Genomic DNA, 27,277 nt, shown 5'->3' with positions numbered 1-27,277 from the left:
CTAAGTAGATTTGGTGGTTAAACTGAATTTGTAGAGTTAAGCATTTAGCAAATGCCAGGCACCAGGAGATTTGGAGCCTATAAAACAAACCTAACTACTCTAATATTGGCTTTGGTGTAAACTTAAAGGAAATCTACTCCTGGTTTATAGCTGTATTCAACCAAATGTTGCTCCCAGCAGGGTGAATACAGCTATAAGTATATTAGAAGCCCTGATCATGTAGTTTGGCTGAAAATTCATTTTAATATTTTTATAAATTAATGGAAGGGCTCTGGGAAGGTGTCACCAGGGCCGCTCCTGTGTGGTTCTGACTTTCTTTCCCCTCCGCCCTGCTCCCTCTGCGCTCCCCCCCGACCTCCCCTTCTTCTCACAGTTTGTATTTGTGTTCTTCCAGCAAGATGCATCTGTAAAGGGCTACAGAATATTACGGCACCATGTAAATAAAAAATATTATAATTACTGCAGGCAGAGTGAGGGAAGAGTGCAGCGGGAGCAGGGAGGTAGGGGTGGGAGAGAGAACCAGCTTCCTGGAGACCAAATAGACTCTGGTGACGCCCCCAAGAGACCCTCCAGAGAAACTTATAACATTATAGTAAGGGTATAAACCACTGGTATATTATGGGTATGGGTATAATAGAATAAATGCAAACTCAAGTAGCCAAAAACCCCCTTGCTGCAAATTATGGAATACGGCTGAACTCCATCATGACCTCCTTCATAACATTAAAAGTTAATATTGTTCTATTTCGAAATAAAACAAAAAACAAGCTCACATAATAAAATGCTATGACTTTTGTAATGATCCATTGTTTGAGGTCCATCTGACATGTCAGCAGAAAATGACCTGGCACTGGCCGTAGGGGGCCTCGTGCCACTAAAAAAGCTAGCACAGGGGCCTATCTATAGTCTGTGTGCATGAGGCCTAAAATATATTCTATGCTGTATGGTAAGAGATGTAAAAAAAATTACAACTCATCCTGCAAAAAGCAAGCCCTTATACAGCTGTGTCAGTGGTAAATTAAGAAAAAAGAAGTTATGGATCTCAGATTATGCATTTGGCCTTTCCCTTCAGCATTCTTGACATCTGGGAGATAAGATTACTCTTTTCTATAGGCTACAATTTAGAATTTCCCATACCCTTGTAAATATTACTGGTTTCCTATATTTTGTGACATAGAAATGTGACTTTGAATGATCCCTTTATGACCAGAAGGGATATGCTTTATACTTCATTTGGCTGCCCATGTTGGTTAGTCTCATCATTGCGAGCACAAAGGCAGAGGGCTGGGGGTCTCCTGTCAGTGTTAGGGTAAGACTGCCATTATACAATGTTTTCTGAATAGACACTTAAAAGCTGCCAAACCTAAACCTTAACTAGAACATCGCAAACTGTCTAGAGGACAATCCATGTTACCTAAAGATGTCACTAGATGTTAATAGCAGGAGACTTCTGATTAAGGTTCTACATAAGCTCTTGTCATCTCCACTTCTCCAAACAGGACAATAGATGATTTTCTAAACAAGTTTTTCTGAACAGGTAGCAGTGTATAGGCATCACATACCCATTAAATTGTATAACACAGATACAAGATTGTTTATTTATATATTTATCAGTTCTAGGGAAAGGGGGGTGATTTGAATTTTTAGGTTTTTTTTATTAAAATTTTTTTTTAACTTTTTTTTTATTTTTTACTTTTACTATTTTTCAGACTCCCTAGGGTACTTTAACTCTAGGTTGTCTGTACGATCCTATCATATACTGCCATGCTACAGTATGGCAGTATATGGGGATTTTCCTCATTCATTACACTGTGCTGATAGCACATTGTAATGAAAGGATTAAAACAAGACAGCCTCGGGTCTTCGGATGTCATGGGGAGAGACAATCCCTGACAAGATGGCGGCGCCCATGTGCTGCCATCTTTTTGAAGTCACCAGCAGCAATGCAGGAACACACCAGCGATCACACACATCAGCAGATCAGCGATCGGTGCAATATGCAGCAAAGACTTACCAGCTATGCAGAGGGCTCAGCCGCGAGCCCTCTCCATGCACCGGGACCCGACGTGCGCCGTATTAGTATTGTAACGGGTTAAATCAAGTAGCCCAAAAAGATCACTTTTGAACAGTGTGTGCAGGGTGCAACAGATTAATCAAAATTGACACACATTTTTCATGAATCTGGTGCCCCCTGCAACTTTTTTGGTCCACCTTTAACATAGAGAGTGTGACACAATTCAGTCACAATAATAAATGTGGTGCATGATCCGATTCTACACCCCTTTAGGTGCAGAAATTTGTGGTGCGTCAGACACAGTGCAGCTGTGACAAAATACTAGCCTGTACACTATATATATACATGGGCAAGTAGTGTGCAAAGGCAGACAGAAAGTCCGACAAAAAATTGATGCAAATTCTTTAAGAAATGTGGCCCATTCGGTTGGAAAGACATTAAAGTGTCCGCTTTTAACCCATCCACTTTACTGTAAATGTATATAATGTGTTATCCCTAGATCATTCTGCTTCGGCCAAGCTGCAATAAATTCGGACAATGTTTCCTTTGCCTTCAGTTGGGTTTTTAGTTGGTCTAAACTGTGCACCACATATTGGTGCACCCTCCTTAATTTTTTGGCGCATGGACTAATTGTCATATGACCATGCCCCATTTGTTGACAAGTCACAAAAAAAAATTGTCTAAAACCTTCATAAATGTGTCGGAAGGCATTGCAGACAGTTTTTTTTTTGGCACAAATCCATCATTTTTAGGCAACAACAAACTCCCCCATGGCTGCTTTGCTGCAGTTTTATGATGAAATGACAGATGTGGAAATAAAAATTATCTCCATGAGGGGAATTGATGTGGTGGAGGAAGCAGATATATCAGATCCAGGGCTGGCTCCACTTTTCAGTAGGCCCTTGGGCAACAGAGCCCTAGTGCAGTGAACTCATGTGGTGACATTATAGATTCATAAACTATTATTTTATATACAGCCCCCTCATCGTTTAATTATATACAGCCCCTTATTGTTCTATTATATACAGCCCCCCTTGGATTCACCAGATGCTGCCAGGTTGCTGGGGACTGCATTCCGGGCAAGCGAGACCACCTAGCAGCGCAGGGACCCGACACTTGCCCGGGTACACCTGGTGCAGGTGCCGGCCCTGATCAGATCATATGATGTTTCCCTTGCCCCTCCACCATGTGGGATATATCCGGATGCTCCAGCTGATCTAATTGACGGTTGTCGTACAATTAGTACAAGTCGTGCCAAGCTGTTATAGCTAATGAGCAGATGTAGAGCATGAGCGCCCAATGCCAGCCCTCTCCACCACTGGGCATACCGCCTTCATGCCCATCCACAACAAGTGCAGTAAGGAGGGGGAGGGGGGGGGGAAATCACAATTCTTTGCAACTCAGGGCATAGTTTTAGGCACAAACACCCCCTGCCTGTTTCTACTTTCTTTAAAAAGTTCGCTCTCTTATATTCCCAATCACATCTTAAGGCCCCTTCCACACTAGCATTGCATTTCACGTCAGGGTGCAATGCGTGAAAAACTGACGTTTTTGGTTCCATTTTTCCTTGGAGTCATTAGCGTTTTTGCGTTTTTCACGTTTTTCGTGTTGTTCGCATTTTTTTTTGCGTTTTCAGTGCGTTTTTCACGCGCGTTTTTTAAGTCAATGGGAGACTCGAGCATTTTTCAAAGGGACCATGGTTCGGGAATAAAATGTTTTATTTAATTGAAAAAGAATGTCTTCTGATAAGTTAGCAGATTTATGCAAACATCTTTGTGATGTGATTGCACTTTACCATAGCATTATGTAAGGGAGGACTTGTGGGATGTTCCCTGGGGAAATACAATAAAACATTTATAGGGTATCTCATGGTAAAAAAAAAAGTTTGGGGATCAAGCTCCTATATCATTCTGGATGTACTGAGGTGTAGTTCATGCTGTGCTTCATCTAATCCATATGGAATCTGTCGTACCGCTCATATTCTTTGTAATTTAGTTAGTGAGAGTGTGTTAGATCTACCTGGTGGGGGATTTGCCATATTGATTTGTATACTGTGAAGGTAGGTTATGTTTCCAGGAGTGCAGTGGTTTCTGTAGAAGGATGGTGGTCAAAACTCTTGAGTGATTTTTGGTATCAAAAGTTCTCAGATTCCACATCATCCCACATCAAGAGCTGCCTGCTTCTACTATCACTGCTCACATCTACACACAAATCAGTTTGTGTAGACTGGGTATCCATTGTATCTCCTAGGTTTCCAGCAAAAATTGACTCTCCATACTACAAAAAAATCCCAACCTACAGTGCTTGTCTGCTATAGAAAGGCTCATAGAAGAGAAAAAATCAGCAAGGGAACCTTATAGAAAACTATCTTCAGGCAATCCTAGAGATTTATCAAACGTTCCAAAAGAAAAACTGGCCTTGTTTCCGACAGCTTTCATTTTTCAAGAGCAGACTATGAAATGGAAGCTGTGCCGATTTCACTTGGAAAAGCCGGAGATTAGCCCCATTAAATGACAATGAGACTAATCCATGGACAGATCTGCTGGCAAATCACTTTAAGTGCCAGCCTTATTGCAATAGGCAAATCCAGCATGATCTTACTGTACCCTGCGTACCAACTTTATAGATGTTTAAGACAATGGGGAGTAATTGGTAAATATGAATCAAAATTTGTATAGATTTCTGTTTCATAGCAGTCAAACTTTGGGTAACATATGAGGACAGCCAGGTTATTTCTATATGTTCTGATGGGTGAAGTGTCAGAGATAGCAGCGTGCTTTGTTACTCTGCTATTCAAGTATAGTTGCTTTTTAAGGCTGACATAAAATACCTGGTAAACCTACCATTAACCACATTTTTAATGTACTTTCACTCGCTTTTGGTTTTGTTCTGATGACTCCTGCAGAGTCTCCTCTTGAGCGGAGCTAAAATACAGTACAGAATCAAATGCTTGCTGCACAGCAGTCTGGCGTCTATTTGATACTACCCTCCGGAATAAAAAGTGTGGAAAAGCTTACAGATACATGTGTTTTCTAAGTTTATATTGATTCAAGCTCATCTCTAAGAACATAAAGAAGATGCAAAAATATTAAAGATTTTTTAAAGGGAGAAACGGAAAGTATCAAAACATCAAGCAGGTGAAATTCAACTCAGAAAAGCAAATAATTATTAGCAGATTTGTACAATTGTACATAATCTAATAATTACACAGACGTTTTTCATTTTTCAAAAAACCATAACTTTTTATTTAACAGTTTACAGAGCTGTATGAAGGCTTGTTCTTTCTAGTGATGGTATTTAAAGGAAACCTACCAGGTGGAATCTACCATCAGAGGTAGATGGTAGATTCCTCCTGTCTGCCTCTGCCCTAATCTGTAATTTAATAATCCTTGAACCTAACCTAACTTGGTAAAAACTTTATTTTAATAATTTGTAAATTAACTGCAGAGGCTACTGGGGTGTGGAGTAGCCTTAGCTTCCAGCACCCGGCCAGTCTAGGACACGCCCCAGTAGCCTTTGCGGTTAATTTACAAAATACTAAAATAAAGTTTTTTAAAAGCTAGGTTAGATTCCAGTATTATTACAGTTCACATTAGGGCAAAGGCAGTCAGAAGGAATCTACCATGAGATCTACTTCTGATAGTAGATTCCTCAAGGTAGGTTTTTAATGCCGCTCACTGGGGAGTTAGAAAAAATTCCAAATGTGCTGAAATTGACAACTCCCCTCTATTCTGTGGGTTGGTATTATCACGGAGATAACAAATTTTGTTATAGGTTTTATTATGTTTTAGTAGAAAAAAGAAAATTAAAATCTTTTGTACCAAAAAAAATCTTCATTCTGCTATATTTTGAGACCTTTAGTGTACAGATTTGTATAAGGTGTCATTTTTGTTGCAGAATAGATGATATTTTCATTGCTACCATTTTGGGGCTGTATGACCTTGTCACTTTTTAATAAAAATTTTAATGTGCTGCAAAATGGCAAAAAAAAGTGGTGATTCAGACATTTGGGTGCTATTTTCTGAAGTGAGTTCATTGCCGGAATAACTTTTTTTTTTTTTTTTTTAATTAGGATGCAAAAATGCATTTATTATTTTTATGTCAGTTCTCAGAAAAGAAGGATGATTTGAGTTTTAAGGTTTTTAATTTTAAAAAAATTATTATGTTTTACACTTTCTTTTACTGTATTTTTAGACCACCTAATTAATTCTAACATATACTGCAGTACCATGTATTGCAGTATATGGGGTTTTTCCAACTGATCTATTATAGTGTGCCAACGGCAAACTGTTACTGATTATTCTGAATGACAGGCCTATGAGTTTTACAATGACTCCCGGCTGTCACATCTATGTCACAGACTCCAGGCCATGACAACAATGAATTATCTCATTATAAGAACATAGTATAAGTATCACTACTGAAGACGTATATTGGGTGGGGATTTATTATGCCATGTACACCAGTTTTCTATTTTCACCATGTGCATGTTCAAGAAATTGCCACCCTTTTCCACCTCTTATGCCACTTTTTTGAAAAGAGAGTGTGACGTGCCTGAGGATGCCCTAGTTTCCCAAATTTAACGTAGCAGGCACAGGTTATAATTCAGATCTGGACCTGGTGTAGATTTTACTCTGGCGCATGAGTGCTGTCCTGGAAGTACTAAGAGATCAGGACCTCTAAGTAGTCTGGCATGTCGTACACCAGTGAAAGGATTAATAAGACTGGTACAGGATGTGCCAGTCTTAATAGATTTTCCTCACACAATATTATGCACAAATTTTGGTGGATTATTAAACGGATGGATTATTTGAGGATGCTTATTCTTAATAGATTGAGGATTCTTTATGGCAAAACCAGTTAGACTATAGGACTTGGTGGTGCAGTATGTCATAATATTTTATATATGGAGCAAGTTGAGGAGGTTTCTGAACATATTGAAAGTAATAATCTCTAATTACATCCATTTTCTATCTTCAAAAAGTCTCAAAACTGACTTTTTTAATAGTATACTATAGGTTGGACCTAGTTCCTTTTTCAAGCTTATTAGCCATATAACTTGTGTAACTTCCAGGAGTTTCCAATGCTTTGTCTGAAAGCATATTTTGGAATGTTGTTATACAACACAGACAATGCGTAGTTCTGCTATATGAGCATTGTATGCTATATGTAGAGGCATTGCTTAGTTATCTATATGGTAGTTATTGCAAGACCTCCTGTTCCTTTAGTTCTAGTCTCTGCATACTTTGTCCATTGCCCTACCTGCCACCATGAAAATTGGTTAATGTCGGAAACTCACAAACTAAACACCAATCGGTTTTCATAACTTGTTTTGTTCCTCGCATCAAAACCCTTTAGGTAAAATATTGTTTTTAATTATTTCTGTGATAAATGTTGTATTACCTTCTAGATGCAGCATATTTTCTGCGCCGCTCCACTCGCCTGCATCTTCTTTTGCATAGAACTGTATAATTGTACCTTTTAAAAAATAGATGATCTTATCAGCTGAACCTGCGATTGCTGCACATACAAAGAGTACATTTCACAGATGGCTGCCTCCACTGTGCACAGAACCATTCATTTTGCTGGCACTTAAATATTCTTTATTTAATCCCAAGAACTGACCCTCACATATTCAATATTATTATGCATGTTCTCGTCAAAGTCCATTAGATTAGTCTTGCATGTACTGTATTAGCGATTGGTAATTATATCCCCTCCCTGGTTCCTTTCTAATGTAAACATTTTTAATTTGGATAGCCTTTCCTAATTTAGATCACTTCCTTTAGAAAATTAAATCAGCCTCAGAGTAAACATGTTACCTATTACATTCCTGCGGATAATTAATGATTGTATTATCACTGGGCTTTCTGTATTTCTAATCATATCTTGTAATAATTGCCTCATAATTGCTTAACTAACACATGTAAATTTCCAATTCCCTTTCTGTGACTTACAAACAACCTTTCGGCTAGGAATACCAAGACGCTTATATCTGGTATCTGAAAACATTAAATAATATGCAGGTTGGTGTTCATCTTATATCAGCAATCCACCATTCAACCATAGTATACTGGGGGGAATCTAAAAAGCTCTTATATGCTGTAAGGGGAGGCTCCATTGATGGACATTATTTTCAAGTGTTATCAGTTACTGCACGGTATCGCTTTTCACCTTCTAGATACTGCACCATAAGTCTTTTCTGTTACTCCAAACACAATACTATGGGTCCTCCAGTACGGGAGAACAAACCAGAGTCCGCTAACCTAGTCAAAAACAGGAGCGGAAACCAAATCAGAAACCAGAGGACAAAGTACAAACACGAGTCATAACAAAATGACGGCACAGTACAAAATCAGACATGCAAGGTATAGTGAGAAATCACAGGAGATATCAGCTAACTAATATCCAGAACCCCCGACAATTCCCATACAAGTAACCAGATAACTGGCAGAAAGCTCCAGTTTCAGGGACGGTTTGTACTTTGTTGATGCACTGACTGAGATGCTGATGAACAAAACCATTCAGGTTTTTAACTTTCCCATAACACTTAGACCAACAGGAACATGGCACAGCACTACTATATTACAGTATAGTACTACATTTCCTCTTCTGTGATCTTTATAAGAACACTTTGCAGTGCCACATTCACTGTTTGTTGTATAACTGCACCATACCTCCATTGTTCTGCATGTAAGGACACTTACCCATATTTAATTTTATGTATGTTGGATGTAATTTAAGTATTGGCTATTTTTCTACAGGTATGGAATCTTTACAATGGCGCTTTTCTTGTTCTGTTTAGAACCACTTCCCTTTTCTGTATCTGTATATAGGGAGACTGCATTTTACCGCTTCCCTTTTCTATATATATATGGAGTCTGCATTATACCACTTCCTTTTTCTGTATGTATGGAGCCTACATTATAGCACTTCCATTTTCTTTTTATATGGAGACAACATTATACCACTTCCCAATTCTGTATATATAGAGACCGCATTATACCACTTCCATTTTCTGTATATATGGAGACAACATTATGCCACTTCTCTTTTCTGTATATATGGAGACCGAATTATACCACTTCCATTTTCTGTATATGGAGACAACATTAAACCAATTCCCTTTTCTGCATATATGTAGACTGCTTATACCACTTCCTTTTTTGTGTATAGAGAGACTGTATTATACCACTTCCCTTTTCTGTATATATGGAGATGAATTTATACCACTTCTTTTTTTCTGTATATAGGGATACTGTATTATACCACTTCCCTTTCCTGTATATATGAAAACTAAATTATACCATTTCCCTTTTCTGTATATTTGTAGACTACATTATACTACTTCCCTTTCAGTACACATGAATAGCACACGGTGTTACTTCTTTTGTCATATTGGATAAGCACATTTGCCGTCCCAGGCTCCCTCTAGTGATGGGGGACAGCTAAATTCTTGCTGAAGAACTGATATTTCTTTATTGGCCTTCAGACGTGTTAAGTGAAACCTACAAGAACAATAATAAAAAGGGCATTTGCTGTTCATTAAAATGTAGAGGTCTTACAGTAAAAAGTGTATATGTACCTTCATGAAAGACATATGACTGTTATAGGGGAATTGAAGGCTTGTTATTAGTTTTTCTAACCTCTACACACAGTTATATAGAACTTGCACTTGAAGGTGTGCAGTAAATACAAAAGCCATTTTAATTTGGATTAATTTTGCAGATAGTGGGCTGGTTACTTATGCTTCACGTTCCCTGCTCTTGTTCAGCCCCAGGCAATGCTGCACTGGCACCAGACCCAGTGCAGCGACTCCCAAAGCTAAATAATAGCCAGAGGCAAGGAGGAAGCTTACATCTTCATGTGGCTGCAGCAAATTATAGGGCAGGGATGTTTGTACGTAGCATAATGGAAGCTGGTGGGTGTCATACTGTGTAGCAGGACTAGATTGAACAATTCTTGTCACCACAATGGCCTAGTGTTGTAGAACATGACCCGTGTCTGTAAATCCTGGCAATTTTCCTTTATATTTTGGGGGACGTTTACATAAAGTGTTGGTGTCTGCATTGGCTTTGTTACTGACTTCGTCTCGGAAAGAAGATACACATTTAATATTGTGGAGCTGTGCAAATACATTACTGGCACCGAGATAATTTTATGTCCCTGGGACCAAAATCCGTCCCGAGCACCAGAAATGTGTCCAACAGTCTGAGAACAGGCAACAGTGCAATAGCACTGTATGTGTCCCTGCTAGATCAAATTTCTTTTGGTCTACTTTACGCCAGTTTACAGCGTCCAAAAATGGCTGCGACACTTATTAATTGTGTCTGAGTTTCCACTCCGCCAAAGCCACGCCCCTTTTCAGAGAAGAGTCGGAGCAGGCGGAAAGAGTTATTTTTTCTGGCGCTGCCAGATAATAACTAGGTCGGTGAGCAGAACATGCGTTGAGAACGCCACAAAACTGGCGGAAGCGTCATAGTAAATGTTCCCCATTGTGTCAGACAACTATTACTAAACTTTAGAAGGGTAATATATAAATTTTCCACTGACAACAACAATCACTTACACTGTTATATGTGTGACTGCTGGGGGTCAAATTGATGTAAGATGTTTACTTAAAGGGAACCTGTCACCAGGTTTTACACCATTGAACTATTAGTCAGCAAAGTTAGGGTATAAATGTCCTTTATAAAAATCCCTTGTTTACGTGAAATCTCCCTTTTACCTATTCAAAATCTCTCACAACTTTAGGCAAATATAATTCTTTCATCCCATTTTCACATTAAATAATTTAGGTTAAGTGTTTGCACTTGCAGCAATATGCAGCAAACACCCCCCTTGTATAGAGTCCTCTCCATACACTCACAGACGATATGTGATGTTCTAATTCGTCTCAAGTCAGCAAGCGGTTAAACTTGACTCCTCTCATGTGAAAATGGGATGAGAAGAGTTTGGGGGGATTTTTTTTATAGGTAAACAGATGAGGTTTCACATAAAAGAGGGAATTTTAGAAAGATAATTTCATACTGTACCTGAGGGGGCTAGTAGTTTAGTAGGGTAAAACCTGATGACAGGTTCTCCATAAGTATCAGTAGTATTAGTCATCAGCCTATAATAAAAGTGGAAAAAAAATTAAAAGCAATTTTCTAACAAGTAGTTCAAAAATGTGTTCCAAAAGAAAATGAAGGAGACAGTGTCTTGCTGGCAGAGATTAGTGACATGACAGCGACTATGTGATGCTGTCATTCAGGTGATGATCACTGAGATGAATAAGAAGTTGTGTCCTTGAGGATTCTTACCTTTATTGTTACATTTCAAGTGATACAGAAACAGTAAATCCACATTTGGCAGAGTATAGACATAGACCTCACTTCAATGTTATATGATCACTACTATTGTTTAATCCATCATGTTCTTATTCCAAGCTGCTCCTGCAGCCCCATTACACCTTCGGGTCCAGGGAACCATTTTATGGATCAATTGGGAAACCCCCATGTGGGCGAAAAATATACAGTAATTCTTGACTCTAAGTCAAAAATAAGTAACATACCCATATAATAGAAAAAAAGACATGAAGACACTTTTTGAACTTCAAATCAATCCTGAGAATGAGGTTTTCATAGTCACACTGCTCATTGTCGTGGTGACAATCTTAAGCTACCTGCACAAAATGGGGCAGATTTATCCATTCGCGATCCAGCGGCGCGTTCTCTGTGGTGGATTTGGGTCCGGCCGGGATTCACTAAGGTAGTTCCTCCGACGTCCACCAGGTGGCGCTGCTGCGCTGAAGTTCCCCCTGAGGCCCGCCGGAATGCACTGAAGTTCACCAGCCTATTCCTAGTGAAGGTAAGCGCGAGTCCCGCATCACTTTTTTTTAAAAAATGCGGCGGTTTTTCCGAATCCGTCAGGTTTTCGTTCGACCACACCCCCCGATTTCCACCGCGTGCATGCCAGCGCCGATGCGCCACAATCCGATTGCGTGCGCCAAAATCCCAGGGCAATACACGTAAAATTGGCACAAATCAGAAATATTCGGGTAACACATTGAGAAAACACAAATCGGGCCCTTAGTAAATGACCCCCAATGAGTTTAGTTATATGGAACTTAAAAGATTGTCAGGTAGACCATTGTTGTCCATGGTTGATATCTGCTCAAAAATGACTGCCTGGGAGGGATGTAGGACGTGCTCATGTGCAGGGCTGTGGAATCCACGACTGTGTGCATGAGTACATAGAACTGAATGAGGACATGAAGTAAAAAAATGTCACATCCTAAATTCTACATTGTGTGCAGGTGTAAAATGATTATTAATACTGCCCATTAATATACTATATTTTACATTGGACAAGCTGTGATTTTTACAAATAACCAAACCCACAAATTTGTAACCAATCATATCCATGTATTCCAATCCAGCCAATTTTCCCAATGACCTTCGCACCGGCTGTAACTCAGAAATGCCTTTTTATGTACAACTGATCAGCATTGTACACAGTATGTGTTCTGCCATGTTATCATGTTTATGCCACTTCTGAGCAGATGACAGGTACCAGTTGCTAAAATTAAAGAGGACACATTGGTTCCAACATAAATCGAAAAGTGACAACGGATTGGTGATAAGATATTTCTCAAATCCATAACATTAACCAATTAGTTGATTTGTATCAGTATTACAAGGCCCGGCATTTCTCATTTAATTTAGCAGAGTGTGGTCAAAATCTAGCAAGATCCTCTTCTACTTTGGAGTAGATACAGACTTGTGGGGAGGGGAGAGAGGGGGTGATTTCAGACAATGTCTAAATAGTAGATTCAACCTTGTACTTTTTCCTCCTATTTTTTATGCATCCAATTAAAATTAATCTGGTGACTGGGAAGCACATCTGCTAAACATAAAGCCTTTGAACATATTTTTCAACCTTGTTTTATGAAGCATATAATGTGACTTACCTGTGTATCTTGCATCCCAACTATATTAGGTAGATGCTGCAGTTTATAACAGGGAAGAACACAGCATCTTATAAATGATTAAAGGAAATCAAGCATGATAAACCAGGCACCGTGACTGTGGTAATCTTCTTATATTTGTTATCCATGGCCTCCTTCCTTCTAAAATCTACTTTTAAAATTATGCTAATGAGCCTCTGTGCTCCGGCTTTACAAACTGTTGTTACAGTGTGCAGCAGCACGTCTCAGTCTCACCCTCCCTCCTGCATTTCCTGTAAGCTCAGCAGCAGTGAGCATAGAACAAACATCGGGAGGGGGGAAGTGCTCCTTCACACTAACAGCCTGTGTAGCTACAACTTGGAGGGGATAGGGTAACCCTCCTTGCCCATTTAGCATAATTCTAAAAGTTTATTTTAGAAGGAAGGAGGTCGTGGATAAAGGTAGTTAGATTTTGAAACAGACCAAGAATAAGACCAAGCATAACCAAACAAATTATAAGGCCAAAAATTGTGTAGTAGCCTGCTGGTGACTCCATAAATATTTATACATTTTATTATGGAAAATGTAAGGTTTTATGTTTTTACTTGACAAAATTGTTAATGAAATATTTAATAAGTCAGCAAAAAAGTCAATGTCATTTTTTTACAATGAGTAACATTTTGAGATATTAGCATAACATATTTTCCGTCTTCGATTGAATATTTTTGACAATTTTTGATATTTATCCTTTATTGGCAGGAAAGGTGATAAATGTCTGAGGGGCTACCAGAAACGACTGCGGGCTCTACATAGTTGCATACGTTCCAATTTTCTTCTTGACAGCTTTGTAATAGTTACTCTTTCTGTGGCTTTCAGATAGTCATTACTGGAAAGGATAAAACCATCCCCCTGAATGGTTTTCATGCATACTTATATTATTCGTGTTTTTTTGAGCTATTGCCTGGCTCTCTAAAAATACCTTTTAGCAAGTCAAATGTGTATCCAAAAGAAAATAAGAATAATAGTGGTTGTATTATGATTGTACAATTTTTTTTCCCTACTTTATAAAGTTGTGTTTGAAATAACCATGTACTGTAGTCATGGGTAGGCTAAAATTATTTAAGCCCCAATGACAAATTATAGGGAACACCTTTAGTGTGTCCAATACCAATACCTTGGGATCAGTAAGATCTTAACTAACCACCATTCTTGTCCATCCAATTTTGTTGTTAAGATCACAACTTGTCCAGCAGTTGCAAGGAAGTAGAACATTCCAATTCCTCCATCTGGTAGGTTTTGGGCTACTCTTCAAATCTAAGGAAGCTATTGGCTGTGTTGTCTCCATAACATGTAGACTTCAGTAGAGAGGTCCATGTGCATGATTAGCCATCTCCTTTAAATGTTATTGGGATGAGTTGTTTCCAATACCTATACAACTCAGTATAGCCTGGCTCCGCGCTTCCAAATACTTGAGAGATCAACAAGCTTGATCAACCGCTTCCTTTGATGTGGCTGTTATTGGGATAAGGTGGGATTTCCATAGCCTACCCAACTTAGTCCAGCCAAGCCTAGCTCCAGGGCTGGAATAAGAGGAGGGGCCTTCAAAGCTAATTTACGCATGTAGGAAAATCATTGGATGCATTGAGGATCAGCTCTTTTTCCACAACAGGATCACTTATTTCATCTCCACATTAATAGGATGTTTCATGGATGTTGTCAGAAGTTGGTCCCATGTCTGCTATCTCAAGTCATACATTCACTTGTACAGAAGTGCTAGGCTTCCTGCTAGGCTATTTTTGAGTCCCCTACAATTTTCGAGCCTCAGTTCTTAAGATGGATGCAGGTACCTGAGGTGGGACATCTAGATTTTAGGTATTTATGGCATAGCCAGTGGCAATAGGAATACATTAGGTCATTGACTGTATGTTTACTCCTCATATATATATATATATCAAATAATCGATCATACCTACAATATACACAATACCCTAGTATTTATTTATAAACTGTTCTCTTTTTAGGCTTTTGTTCCCTACAGTTTCAGGACCTTAGTCACCTTATACAATTATCATCTGATCAAACTCTATTCCCTGTCCTGCAATCTTGTGACTGTAAATTGCCAGTTGCTCATTTATAGCTATTTGTGGATTGCAGAAATTACATACGAAAACCAGAATGTTCCTGGCGCTTTATAAAGAAAATACTGAGGCCTCTGAGGTGCTAATCCCATAGCTCTCGCCTTAGGAAAAAAATGATCACTGTAGCTGTAGTTTTCCATTTACAGATTATCTGTTACTGTAGAGATGAGGCTCTATACTAAATTGTATATTGGTGGAAATGTGTACGTGGATATAAATAATTTATATTCTTGTGTGAAACATATGATGTGAGCACTTTATTATAGTGGATTCATTTTTATTTTAAGGAATAGATTTGATTCTGGAGGGGCTTTTATATTACAAGACAACTATGATGCTAGTGAATATAGAAATTATTACACATCCCGGGGTGTACACAGAATTCATGAAAACCCATAGCGAAGGTCTACATGAAAGAAGACGAGAGGCTAATGCCTGCTATCAATCTTCTTCACCTGGACCTTTCTATGAATTTCAGGGAGAAGACTGGATTGTGCTATATTCTATATATTCTATAACAATTCTTCTTTTTTTTCCAATCCAAGTTTATTGGTTCAAAACTCACTATAAAACATACCAGGGCACATGGATCAAAGCTTTGGCTTGCCATTTTATTTTATTTTTGAGACTTTTCTTGGGGCATGTGCTCATCTGCGACTTTTGTTGTACCAAAAACAGTATTCTTGTCTAGTTTTCTGCAGTGTTCCCTGAGTTATCAGCTGAATCCTGATGGGAAAGTTGCGACTTTTTTAAAGTTGCAAAAAAATATGCAATTCTAAGGCTGCCCCATACCAGGCATAGAAATTAGCTTACATTCACACGGCTATTGGGGGACGTATTTACGTCCCCCATAGGCTGGCAATCGGCACACGGAGCAAGGAAAAAGACAGGGCATGTCCTATCTTTCCCTGTAATACCGCACAGTGCGCTGTGTATCTCTATAGAGAGGGGCGGGGCAAGCAATGCTCACCCCTTTCTCCTCCCGTGCGCCACCGTGCACACATTTGTGGGAATTTAGCCTAAAGCGGATTGTGACTTTTGGAAACTTTTGGAAACTAATGTCACTGTACCAGGAGCAAATATTCTCACCATTCAGTGATACTTGCACAACATGACCCTTACCATTATATAATACCACCCTGCTGGCTCTGTGTAATGATTTCTATTTTTGTTGTACATGTCTTTGATGCTGAAAATACCACAGTTAAATTCAGTATAGTGGTCCATGGATATTGACTATGCTCCACACAAACAAAAGCTGATACACTGTGCCTATTCACATATAGCAAAAATACAACACACAAGATGGACATACAACAGATTTTTTTTCTGTACCAATAGCTTTTTGCAAGTCCATACTTGTGGGGGGGGGGGGGGTTGGCGTATGTATATGGTGCATGGAGCCCCTGACATCAGGCCAAATATTAATACTACTTATAGTAATAATATCATGTTTTAATGTATCATTGATGTGCACAAAAAAATTGGTGGTCTGCTTTAGAGGGTCACCTCTCCTTAATTGCATCTAATCTGGGATTTGGCAGCCACACATATTTACTACAACAATGAAAGTTTATTAATTTAATGGACATTCTGCTCATTAACTCTATGGCTTCCCATCAGATAAGATCCTAGTGATATCCCATCATGCTATAAAATTATAATAATATCCCTTTAATTACTTTGGTCAGATAAGGGCTTCCCTGTATTCTAGACTACTCAGATTATGGAAAAATAATCCTTTGTATTAGTTATGAAGCAGTGAAACATAAACAGGGTCTCCATCTCAAGATATCAGTTTCATATTGCATTCATCATTTAAGAGACTTAAAGGAGTTTTAAGAAATAAAAATCGTCATGGAATATATACTAAATTAGGTTTTGTATTATCAATTCCTTTTATTTTAAAAGAGTTTTTTGTCATCTTTGAAATATTCATGACCTAAACTCAGGATATGGTCATTAATAGATGCCATACCTGGTATCCCTGTGGAAACAGCCCCCTGAATGATGTAGTGGCCATTCGGGCTTACTGCAGACAATAAAGTAATAGTGAGTGGCAATGAGATATAATAGGCATTATGTTATGCATAGAACTGTCTGCTTCTGGCTCTTTCCATAGTTTAAAACAGCTTATTGACAGGATTGTAGTGTGCCAGTGTTGCCTATTAAAGGGAATCTGTCAGCAGTTTTTACTATACAAAGTTGCAGACAGTGATAGATATTGGGCCTGAAGATCTTTGTAACCGTACCTTGAGAGTGTTGTTCGTAGCAACAGGGAACATGAAGTTATTATCCAGTTCTGTGGCTCCAGCAAAGGCTCTGGGCGGGTCTTTCAGTCTGAAGAGTTTTCTGCTCTTAGCACTGTGCTGCACCGCAGCCCCTCCCCTCTGTTAAGTGTAGGGGCTATATGAGGATTTTGGTTGGATACTCACATCGGTAACTCATTGTAGAGGGGAGGGGCTGTGGAACAGTTCATTGCAAAGACAGAAAGCTCTTCAGGCTGAAAAGACTAGCCCAGAGCACTTGCAGGAGTTGGAAACCTAGATTTTAAAAAATCACTTTTCACAGTCCTGTTGCTACACATACAAAATGTAATATGATCACAAATGATCTACCTAGCACTGTCTGAAGTTTATTATGGTCAAAACTGATGAAGGGTTCACAATAAAGACCTACGGGCCAGAAAAAACCATCAAAGGGGTTGATCACTTTACCTCATGTTTTTTGTAATTTGTGCGGGGGGCAGGATCTCAGATAATTTACCAATATACATCTATTAATAGTTGCTCTGCTTTCTTGATATGTAAAGTAAAACTTTTACCTCATCAGCCAGACATTACTGATCATAAAATGTCTGCAGATTGAGGGTCATGTGATCCCTATCTGATCCTATCAGTTAGAGATCACATGACCCTCTATTTGCGGCCATTTTATAGACCGGTATGTCTGGCTGATGAGGTAAAATCCAGGAGGCTTCACTTTACATATAAAGAAAGCAGAGTAAATTCCATGTAAATTTATATTACCTAGTGCAGTGATGGCGAACCTTTTACAGACAGAGTGCCCAAACTACAACCAAAAATCAATTACTTACCGTATATTCCGGCATATAAGACGACTTTTGAAGACAGAAAAATCTTCTGTCTTCTCTGGGGTCGTCTTATACGCCGGTAATCCCGCCCGCCCGTCCGCCGCGTATTCACGGCGGCGGTCGGGTCCCGGTGCATGGAGAGGGCTCAGCATATTGCAGCAAAGGCTTACCGATCGCGGGTGTTTTCACAGCGATGGCTGCCGGCAGCCTCAAAAAGACATCGGGGCGCATACTCACCCTCCGTTGGCCCCAATGTCTGCGCGTCTCGTCTTCAGTCTTCCGCACCGTCTTCTTTCTTCTGCTGGGCGCCGCCATGTTTTTCCCAGCAGCGGCGCGTCATACTAGGCGCCTGCCGGGGAACATCAATGGCGGCGCCCAGCAGAAGAAAGAAGACGGCGCGGAACACTGAAGACGAGCCGCGCGGACATCGGGGGAGCAGCGCTGCACACTGGGGCCACCGGAGGGTGAGTATATAAGTTTATTATTTTTTTTAATGCTGGGCTGGGCTGTGCTGTATACTACTGGGGGCAGTGCTGTATACTACTGGGGGCTGTGCTGTATACTACTGGGGGCTGTGCTGTATACTACTGGGGGCTGTGCTGTAATGGTAATGTTGTTGTTGTATGCCTTATGTTTATGAGCGACAGTTTTCCTGCTATATACCTGCATGTCATAAGAATTTAAATTAAAAAAAGGACCATGTTAAATTCAAATGTTTTTTTTTAAAATTTTTGCCGGTGTTTTGTATGCGTTGGAAAAGGGGTAGTCTTATACGGCGAATATATTTTAAACTCTATATTTTAAACAGGAAAGTAGGGGGGTCGTCTTATACACCAGGTCGTCTTATACGCCGGAATATACAGTACCTTGAAGTGCCGGCATGGCATTTTATACAGTAATTTATTGCTACCTGTTCTTCCACATCTTTCAATTGTATCGGCCGCCTGAGGCCACCAATACATTTGACAAAAGGAGGGCAAATTCAGACTCTCATTGTAGCTTATCTCCAGGGTCCCTCTATACAGGTTCTAGAAGGAGTACCTCCAAAGATAATGCACTTCTGTCAATACCTTCTTACTTTCCCCGCAGTTCCAAACAGCTAATAAAGTGTTGCTTTAAAACAGATTCTCTTAAGTTGCCTGGGACTACAGGAAGATTCAGTGTTTGGTGAACTCTGTCCTTGGACAATGGCCTGAGTGCCCACAGAAAGGGCTCTGAGTGCCACCCCTGGCACCCGTGCCATAGGTTTGCCACCACTGACCTAGTGTATGCTCATTATATTACATGTATGTGATTTGTAACCTTGTGAAAAACAAATTTTTTTTTTTTTTTTTTTAAAAGCAGAACTATTAATAGATGGATATTGGCAAATTACCTCATATCCTGCCCCCCACATACACATTACAAAAAACATGAGGTAAAGTTTGAGTTCTCTGCTTTATTTCACTGATTGGGACCCTGCATCATTTATTTCAGGAGCAGAAAAATCTATCCACATCATATGATAATGACATAGATACAGAATATATATTATAATTAGAGAGAGAGGTATGATAGATCATTAACAATGAAGCTACTCCAATTCAAGAAGTAGTAAAATGAAGGAATTGGTAGACATAAAATCCTATTTGCATTTCTTTGACATTTTATGGCCACTAACCTCTAATGTTCTCTGTTTTCTGCAGACATAAAGAAGACGCCTCCCACATCCAATGGCGTATGGAGCCCCAAGTATGGCGTCCCATTTCAGCAACATGTCCCAGCGCTGGACTATCAACATAATGTTTATATTCCGGGGACACCGACGCTCCTGGCCAACAAGCAGGGGCACTATATGGAACACGAGGAGAAGAACAGTTTTTCCACTTTTGGAAAGAAGCGGAAAATGACATCGTGTTGTGATGTACATGATGATATGATCATTAACAATGACCTAAAATGAACAAGGGTCTAGTATGTAGACATCAACCCAAAAAGGACCGAAGCCAAGATCCGAGCTGACTGGAACCTCAGCGGTTAACAAAACTGTGTCATTACTATGTAAAGAACACTGTCTCTACTCACCTACCTGACGTCTGTTTGTGTGTGATAATTCTGGCAACACAATTTGTGACAGGTCCCGATCAATAAAGTGCAACGGGACAAGGAGATCTAAAATTAATCTGTGACACTTGAAATGAAAGTGCTCTCGGAGAGGTAATGAAGGCGCAAAATATACGTACACAAAGACAATGAAAATAAATGACAGTGAAGCTGTGTGTTGAGTAAATGGACAGGATGCAATTTCATTTGGTAAAACAGATTCAATGTGGGTGAGAATGAAAGTCGCTTGTGTGTAAAAAGCAATTTTCTCTATCTGCAGTCAAGCGAAAGACTTCCTTGAGGACTGGAGTGAATAAGAGGACATCCTTTCTGAAATGTCATTTTGAGTTTCAGCCTTTGGGCGATTTCCATTTAGTGACAGTTCTGTCTTTCATTGTTAATATGTGAATGTACACAGTGGATATATACATATTTTTTTTGCTGGACCTGTATATCTGCGCGTGTTGTGTAAATGGAAGGGTGCGTGTTGGAGTCCTCTCATCCTATAGGGTCTATCAGCCGAGTGCATTCATTGTCACTACATATGGGATATAAAATACATGTAAATATCTGTATATGCTATTTTTCAACTACCAGTTGTATTAAAGAGTGCTGGACTCACTTTGGCGGTTTATATTATTATGCGAAAATGAGTATTTTCCCCACAAAGCTTATCTCCTGGGAGATGCCGGAGCGGAGGACTGGAATTAAATTGAAATAAAAAAGGTCAGCATAGTAATTGGACAGTTAAATACATGTGATATTTTCTGCCCGTACATTTTGTCATCTGAAATCACTTCACGCTTTTAATCAGCTTTTTAAAAGCTGAAAATATTCAGGTTTTAAACACTTTCTTCCAATGTGAAGGGTGACTGTCAATAATGGTAATACATCTCTCACGGCTACACTTGCTTTAAATGGAATAGCGTTCGGGTTCTTGCAGAAAAAGCTTCTCTCTGGAGCCATTTTTAATATTATATTAAAGTGAATCTCAACCTTTTATCATCACGTAGCAAAGGATTCGGTGCTGATGAATTTTTAAGTGCATCTTTGTAGTGGAATCTCTGTATTTCTGATACAGTGCTCCAAACCCCCTGCATTGGCATAGATATGAAAGGTAACATGTGGGCTGCCTGCAGGTACCACTAGAGACACCATCTTTTAAAAAATAAGAAATCAATGTAAAACAGTGTGAGACATTTATCCTTTACTGTCTTAAATTTAGACAACCAAAAATAGAAAAGGGTTATCACATTGATAAGGTTCGGGTGGTATACCAGGGTTATCACATTGTATATTTGTAGTGGTTGGCACTCGGCTCACCTTTCCTTGTGCTTACAGACACGTTGCAGAAATATTGAAGTAAAGGATTCCGGCACTTCGAGGTAGGTGAAACAAAATCTCCTTTATTTATGGAGCATAACAAAATATCATGCAAGGAAATGCGTTTTTCACTCTACCCGAGCCTTCAACAGCTGTTATCATCAGGGTTATCACATTGGTAAGGGGTAGGGGGGTTATGCCAAATTTATTACATTGGTTAGGTGGACGGTAGTGTGCCATTGGTATCACATTTATACAGAGTCACAGATGCATTGTAATTATCACATTGGTAGGGTTGGGAGTAGTGTACCAGAGTTATCAATGGGGGTGGGGGGGGGGGGGTTGCCAGAATTATCACATTGGTATGGTGTGCCATAGTTTTTACATTTATACTGTGTGATAGACACATTATAATTGTCACAGATAAAAAGGTGGTGGGTAGTGTACCAAAGTTATCACATTGGTAAGAGGGGTGGTACAATAGTTATCACATCGGTAAGGTGGGGGTAGTGTGCCATTGTTATCACATTTATACTGTGTCGTAGATACATTGTAATTATTACATTGGTAAGGTAGGAGTGGTGTGCCACAGTTATCACATTGATAAGGTGAGGTGAGGGGTGCCATAGTTACCACATTGGTAAGGTGGGAATGGCATGCCAGAGTTATAACATTGGTAAGGTGGTGGGAGGGGTGCCAGAGTTATCACATTGGTATGGTGGTGGGAGAGGTGCCAGAGTTATCACATTGGAACCAAGGAGCAAAAGCCACAGGTCCAACACAACATGGTGGGTGGTAAAAGTTACTTCTTTATTGTTCAAAAGGTAAAACCAACATCAGGAACACACAGTTTAGCGTCACAGATCAAGGCGTTTCGACCTTGACAAAGACACGCTGGTGTCGAAACGCATCGGTCTGTGACGCTAAGCTGTGGCTTTTGCTCCTTGGTTTCATGTGTATTTGGTCGGGCTCCGGACCAGTCCGTGCACTCCAGTGAAGGTGGTTATGTCATGAGTTTGTGGTGAGAGCCGGGTGGAGGTACATGCTTCCTGCTGGATTTCATTTTGTGTTTTAGAGTTATCACATTGGTAAGGAGGGAATGGCGTTGGTAAGATGGTGGGTAGTGTATCAAAGTTATCACATTGGTAAGAGGGGTGGTACGAGAGGTATCACATTGGTAAGGTGGGGGTAGTGTGCCATTGCTATCCCATTTATACTGTGCCGTAGATACATTGTAATTATTACATTGGTAAGGTGGTGGATAGTATAGTGGATTTATACTGTGTGATAGATGCATTGTAGTTATCACATTAGTAAGGTGGGATATGCCATAGGTATCACACAGGTGGATATAAATGCCCTTTTGCCATAGAAAATGGGGTGTCTTACGACTTATGGCTCAGCCATGGGTCCAGAAAACTTGTTACAAAATGACCTTAGTCCTGCGCTTCAGTCAATTGCAGCAAGGGCGGCGAGGCTGTGTGACTAATTTAGGAAAAAACACTGGTTATGTTACTTGCCCCAAGAAACTGCAGAGGAGACAACTGCGTAAAATGTGGGAATAAGACATATAATGGCCTGAATTACTGTGCACACGCTATTCATTTATACAAAGTTTGTTGAAAGTTTAGGAACGCAGTAAACATATAATTTTGTATAAAAGTTTTAGGGATGCTTCATAGGCAAGGACTTTACACGGAAATAACTAACTAAACCCACTGCTTTCTGTTTAGCCAGTTACGATGTATAAAATCCAAAATATTCAGCTACATCACTTGTTCTGAAGATAGAAACAATACATTAGGATTCATTTTGATTGGTCGCTCATAGGTCAGTCAGACAAATTAGTGGGAAGGGGTTAAGAAATAGCCCCACTCACCAAAATGCCATATCATATGCTAGAAATAATCTTTTTTATATTAATTTAAATTGTTTCTATTAATATTCAGCTGTCCTGAATCTTATCTATGTGTCATAGGAAAATGACTTATGAATGCTCTACGATTTTCCGGCCCTCTTAGGACGCATGTTGCCTTTGATCCTATCAGCATTTTGATATTTTTGATCTGGGCCTTAAAAGATATATAAACTGTGAGATATCTTCAATCAGAATAATATGGAAAATCCTCTTCATCATTCATTATCATTAGATAACTAGACCTCTGCTGAACCCAATCCCCAAAATGGCAGAGGCCACTTCTCGGCATTGACCACAGATAAAAATCAAACATTTTCACTTGACCTTGAACCATACTCTGAAGCTAACAGAATATAGTGGTCAATTCAAGGTACTACATCCCATTTCTTATTCACTTCAATAGGGACTGAGCCTCAGTGCCACTCGATTTCACTACTAAACATAGGTACAGTCTGCTTTCCTCTACCTAAGCTATGTAATTATAATACCAGGAATGGAATAGAAAATAATAATTATATTATATTATATTATAATACCAGGACTGGGATAGAAAACCCCTTGAAGTTACACCTTTTATATCAGATTCTGCTTCAAGTGTATTGTGTAATCTATATTTTAGATCAAGGCCTTATACAGCCTCTGTAATAAGAACATTTTCCATACATTTGATTTTATCTCTTTGGTTCCATTAACTTGCAATATTTGGTTGAATTGTTAAGTGGTTTTCAGGGATGATAATATTGACCACCTTTCGATAGCAGAGGTCCTCAATATAAAATTTCTGAGGATCAAAAACATAATAGCCTGTAAATGCTTCATAAATGCAATACAACTGTAATTTACATCAAATTTTAATTTCATTTTTATAAATTTCTATCGACTAGCAAAGCGCAGCATCGGCAGCCACAAACAACTTATCTCAGTTTGTTTTGTGGTAAACGTGAACTAAAGTGTAACCGTCATTTCATAAAACTTTTGATATGTTGTAGGGCAGGTAATTTTAAGCCCTTTTGCATTAGTTACCCGAATCTTGCCCCTTCCTCTTGTATTCTGCAGACTTCCCCTAGATGGCAGTGATCTCTCATATGTCTGTTACTATGGACATTCCCTCTTCAGAAAGAAGCTGAGACTACAGAAGGAGAGACACACCCCCATCCCCCTCTCTGCTCACAGCTGATTACCTCATGTCTCCCTGCTCACAGCTGATTACCTCATGTGTCACTGCCCCAGCACTCAGTCATGTGCAAGGAGAAGCCCTGACTAATGTAGTGACCAGACACCTAAACTATTATCTCTTCTCAGCTTCCCCTACACTTGTATGTAAAAAAAATAATCCACACAGACAGAAACTGCAGCCCCCCCCCCCTCACCTCAAACAAGGAAGTGGCTGGAGACAATCTCCATGTTGTGCCCTCATGTGCTGTGCTTGAGTGTTACTTATATAGGTAGATAGAGACACATACATAGCTAGCTAGCTAGATAGATAGATAGATAGATAGATAGATATGAGATGGATAGATAGACATAGATTCATAGATACATAGATAGATAGAGACACATAGATAAATAGATAGATAGATAGTTTTGATATAGATAGGATATACATAGATAGATAGATAGATAGATACATACATACATATAAGAGATAGATATGTGATAGATATGGGAGGGATAGATAGATAGATATGAGATAGATAGATAGCTCTGGTGCCATTGGTCAGCAGCTTGTGATGAGGTAACAGGAGGTAGGCCCCACCCCTCCATCTTGCTGATTGTAGGTTTTTTGAGAGCTGGAAACCCTGGTCGCTATGGGCCAAAAGAGGTACTAAATGAGGACCGGGAGGCAAAATACTTTGAGGAATGATTCCCAGGGACACCTGGAGCAGAATTATGTATTTTAGTCTTTTTTTTGCTTTTTTTTGCATTAAACCCCCCCCCCCCCCCCAAGCGTCGCTTCTGGTTTAATTCACTTGCTGCCTACACTGATCGAAAATGTTTATTAAAAAGAGAACGTCCTTTTTTAAGAATACTTTAGAATATACCAAAGTATAGGATACATATAAAAGTAGGATATATGAAGCCCACATTCGTACAATTTGCCCCAATAAGTACAAGACCCCATGCAGCTATGATGACCTGAAAATAAAACATTTTTATAAATTGAAAACAAAAAATTAAAAAAATAACCTGGGCATTAACATGGACAAGAGGTGCAGAGATAAGGGGTAAAGAACATTTCAATAATATTTTCAGCTACTACCTTTTATTAAAGGACATCTACCACCAGATTTACCAATGTCGTGCTTGTTACCTTAGGGCAGTGATGGTGAGCCTTTTAGCGGCCCAGTGCCCAAACTGCAACCCAAAACCCCCTTATTTATCGTGAGGTGTCGACCACTTTCAATCATATTGGCCTTCTGAGAACAAGATGGAAAATTTGCGTCATTTTAGCTTCTTTCCAGTGTCCCGCTGTACACAGAGAATTGTGGGGCCAGCAGAAGGTCCTCGAGAGATCATTCGGTTCTCCCTCTTCCTATAGTCCCAAGTAGCGAAGTAAGTATCACTTTAATATATGACTGAGAGCAGCATATTTTCAGTAGCTTGGAACTTCAGGAAAATTCTTTGAGTCCTCTCTGGTGCAATGGCCCGGGTGCCCACAGAAAGGGCTCTGAGTGCCACCTCTGGCAACCGTGCCATAGGTTCGCCACCACTGCTTTAGGGGATAACTGGCACCAGTTTCTTATGTTCTCGAACGTCCGCCAATAAATTCTGCATGCCCCCTTCATAAAAGTTCATCATTTGTGACTCAGCTGTCTGCAAAATTTGCGCATGCGTAGTAGTTCTACACCTTGCGCTGCCGGCTGGAGGTCGCAAGATTTGCAACAGCCGGGTGACTGCAGTTTGTGGAAGGTTCAAAGGATGAATTTTTATGAAGGGGGTGTACATAATTTATTAGAGGACGGAGCCAGGGGATCTTCGGCTGACGTAGGCCTGAACACCTCCGGCTCATTAGCATCATTTCATTTTTCGGTGTAACGGACGTTTAAGAACATAAGAAAACCGATGCCAAGTTTAAATCAACTGGAGGTTATTTGGAAATATATCAATATTAACATATTTATCCTTAGTTTACTGATCTGTTAGGCTTAATTCACACTACTGTTTCTTCCCTCCGTTAATAAAGTGAATAATGGAGGTTTAAAGGAGGTTTAAAAATCAGATAAAAATCCCATTGACATCAATGTAAATTTTATGTAATCTGTTATGTTCCATTTAGGCAGGGATCCGCTATCCATGCATTTTTTGGATAGAAAAAAAGACATAGGTTTCAGTACTTTTTCTCCACTTGAAAAAAATGCATGGATAACAAATCCATGCCATACTGTTCATAACAGATGACACAAAATTTTCATTGATGTCAATGGGATTTTTAACAGATTTTTAAACCTTCTTTAAACCTCCATTCTTCACTTTTAAATGGAGGGAAGGAACTGTAGTGTGAATTAAGCCTAACAGATCAGGTAAACTAAGGATACATGTGCTTAACATTTCCTCATAAAGTCCAGTTGATTTCATCGAATATGATCTTACCTTTCACAATTACTATGACATCTGCTAGTATTATCTTAATGAATCAGGCAAAATCCACCAATAAATCCATTTATTCCCTTATTAAGTACTAAAAACATGGTAATATTGTATTTATCCCATATACCCTTATAACTACTGTGTACTCACTAGTGTACATGTCAGGGCCCCCTGACACCTTGGGTCCCTAGAA

At 39.5% G+C, this 27,277-nt stretch overlaps 1 protein-coding gene across 3 annotated transcripts in view; it reads left to right on the top strand.

The window, feature by feature from the left end:
* The window catches only part of LOC140126359 (protocadherin-10-like), an 81,533-nt gene extending 60,637 nt beyond the window's left edge, over positions 1–20,896 (top strand). For 2 of the 3 annotated variants that reach the window (XM_072145748.1, XM_072145747.1), the window contains exon 4: positions 19,859–20,896. In XM_072145748.1, the coding sequence (XP_072001849.1) occupies positions 19,859–20,115 (257 nt within the window). In that variant the 3' untranslated portion in view covers positions 20,116–20,896. The remainder of the gene's footprint in view (positions 1–19,858) is intronic. The other variant, XM_072145749.1, reaches the window with a different exon arrangement.
* Positions 20,897–27,277: the final 6,381 nt, after the last annotated feature.

Source organism: Engystomops pustulosus, chromosome 4, assembly GCF_040894005.1.
Source record: "Engystomops pustulosus chromosome 4, aEngPut4.maternal, whole genome shotgun sequence".
Lineage (NCBI taxonomy): Eukaryota > Metazoa > Chordata > Amphibia > Anura > Leptodactylidae > Engystomops > Engystomops pustulosus.
The sequence above is the reverse complement of the archived record's forward strand: the minus strand, read 5'-3'. Positions and strand labels throughout refer to the sequence as shown.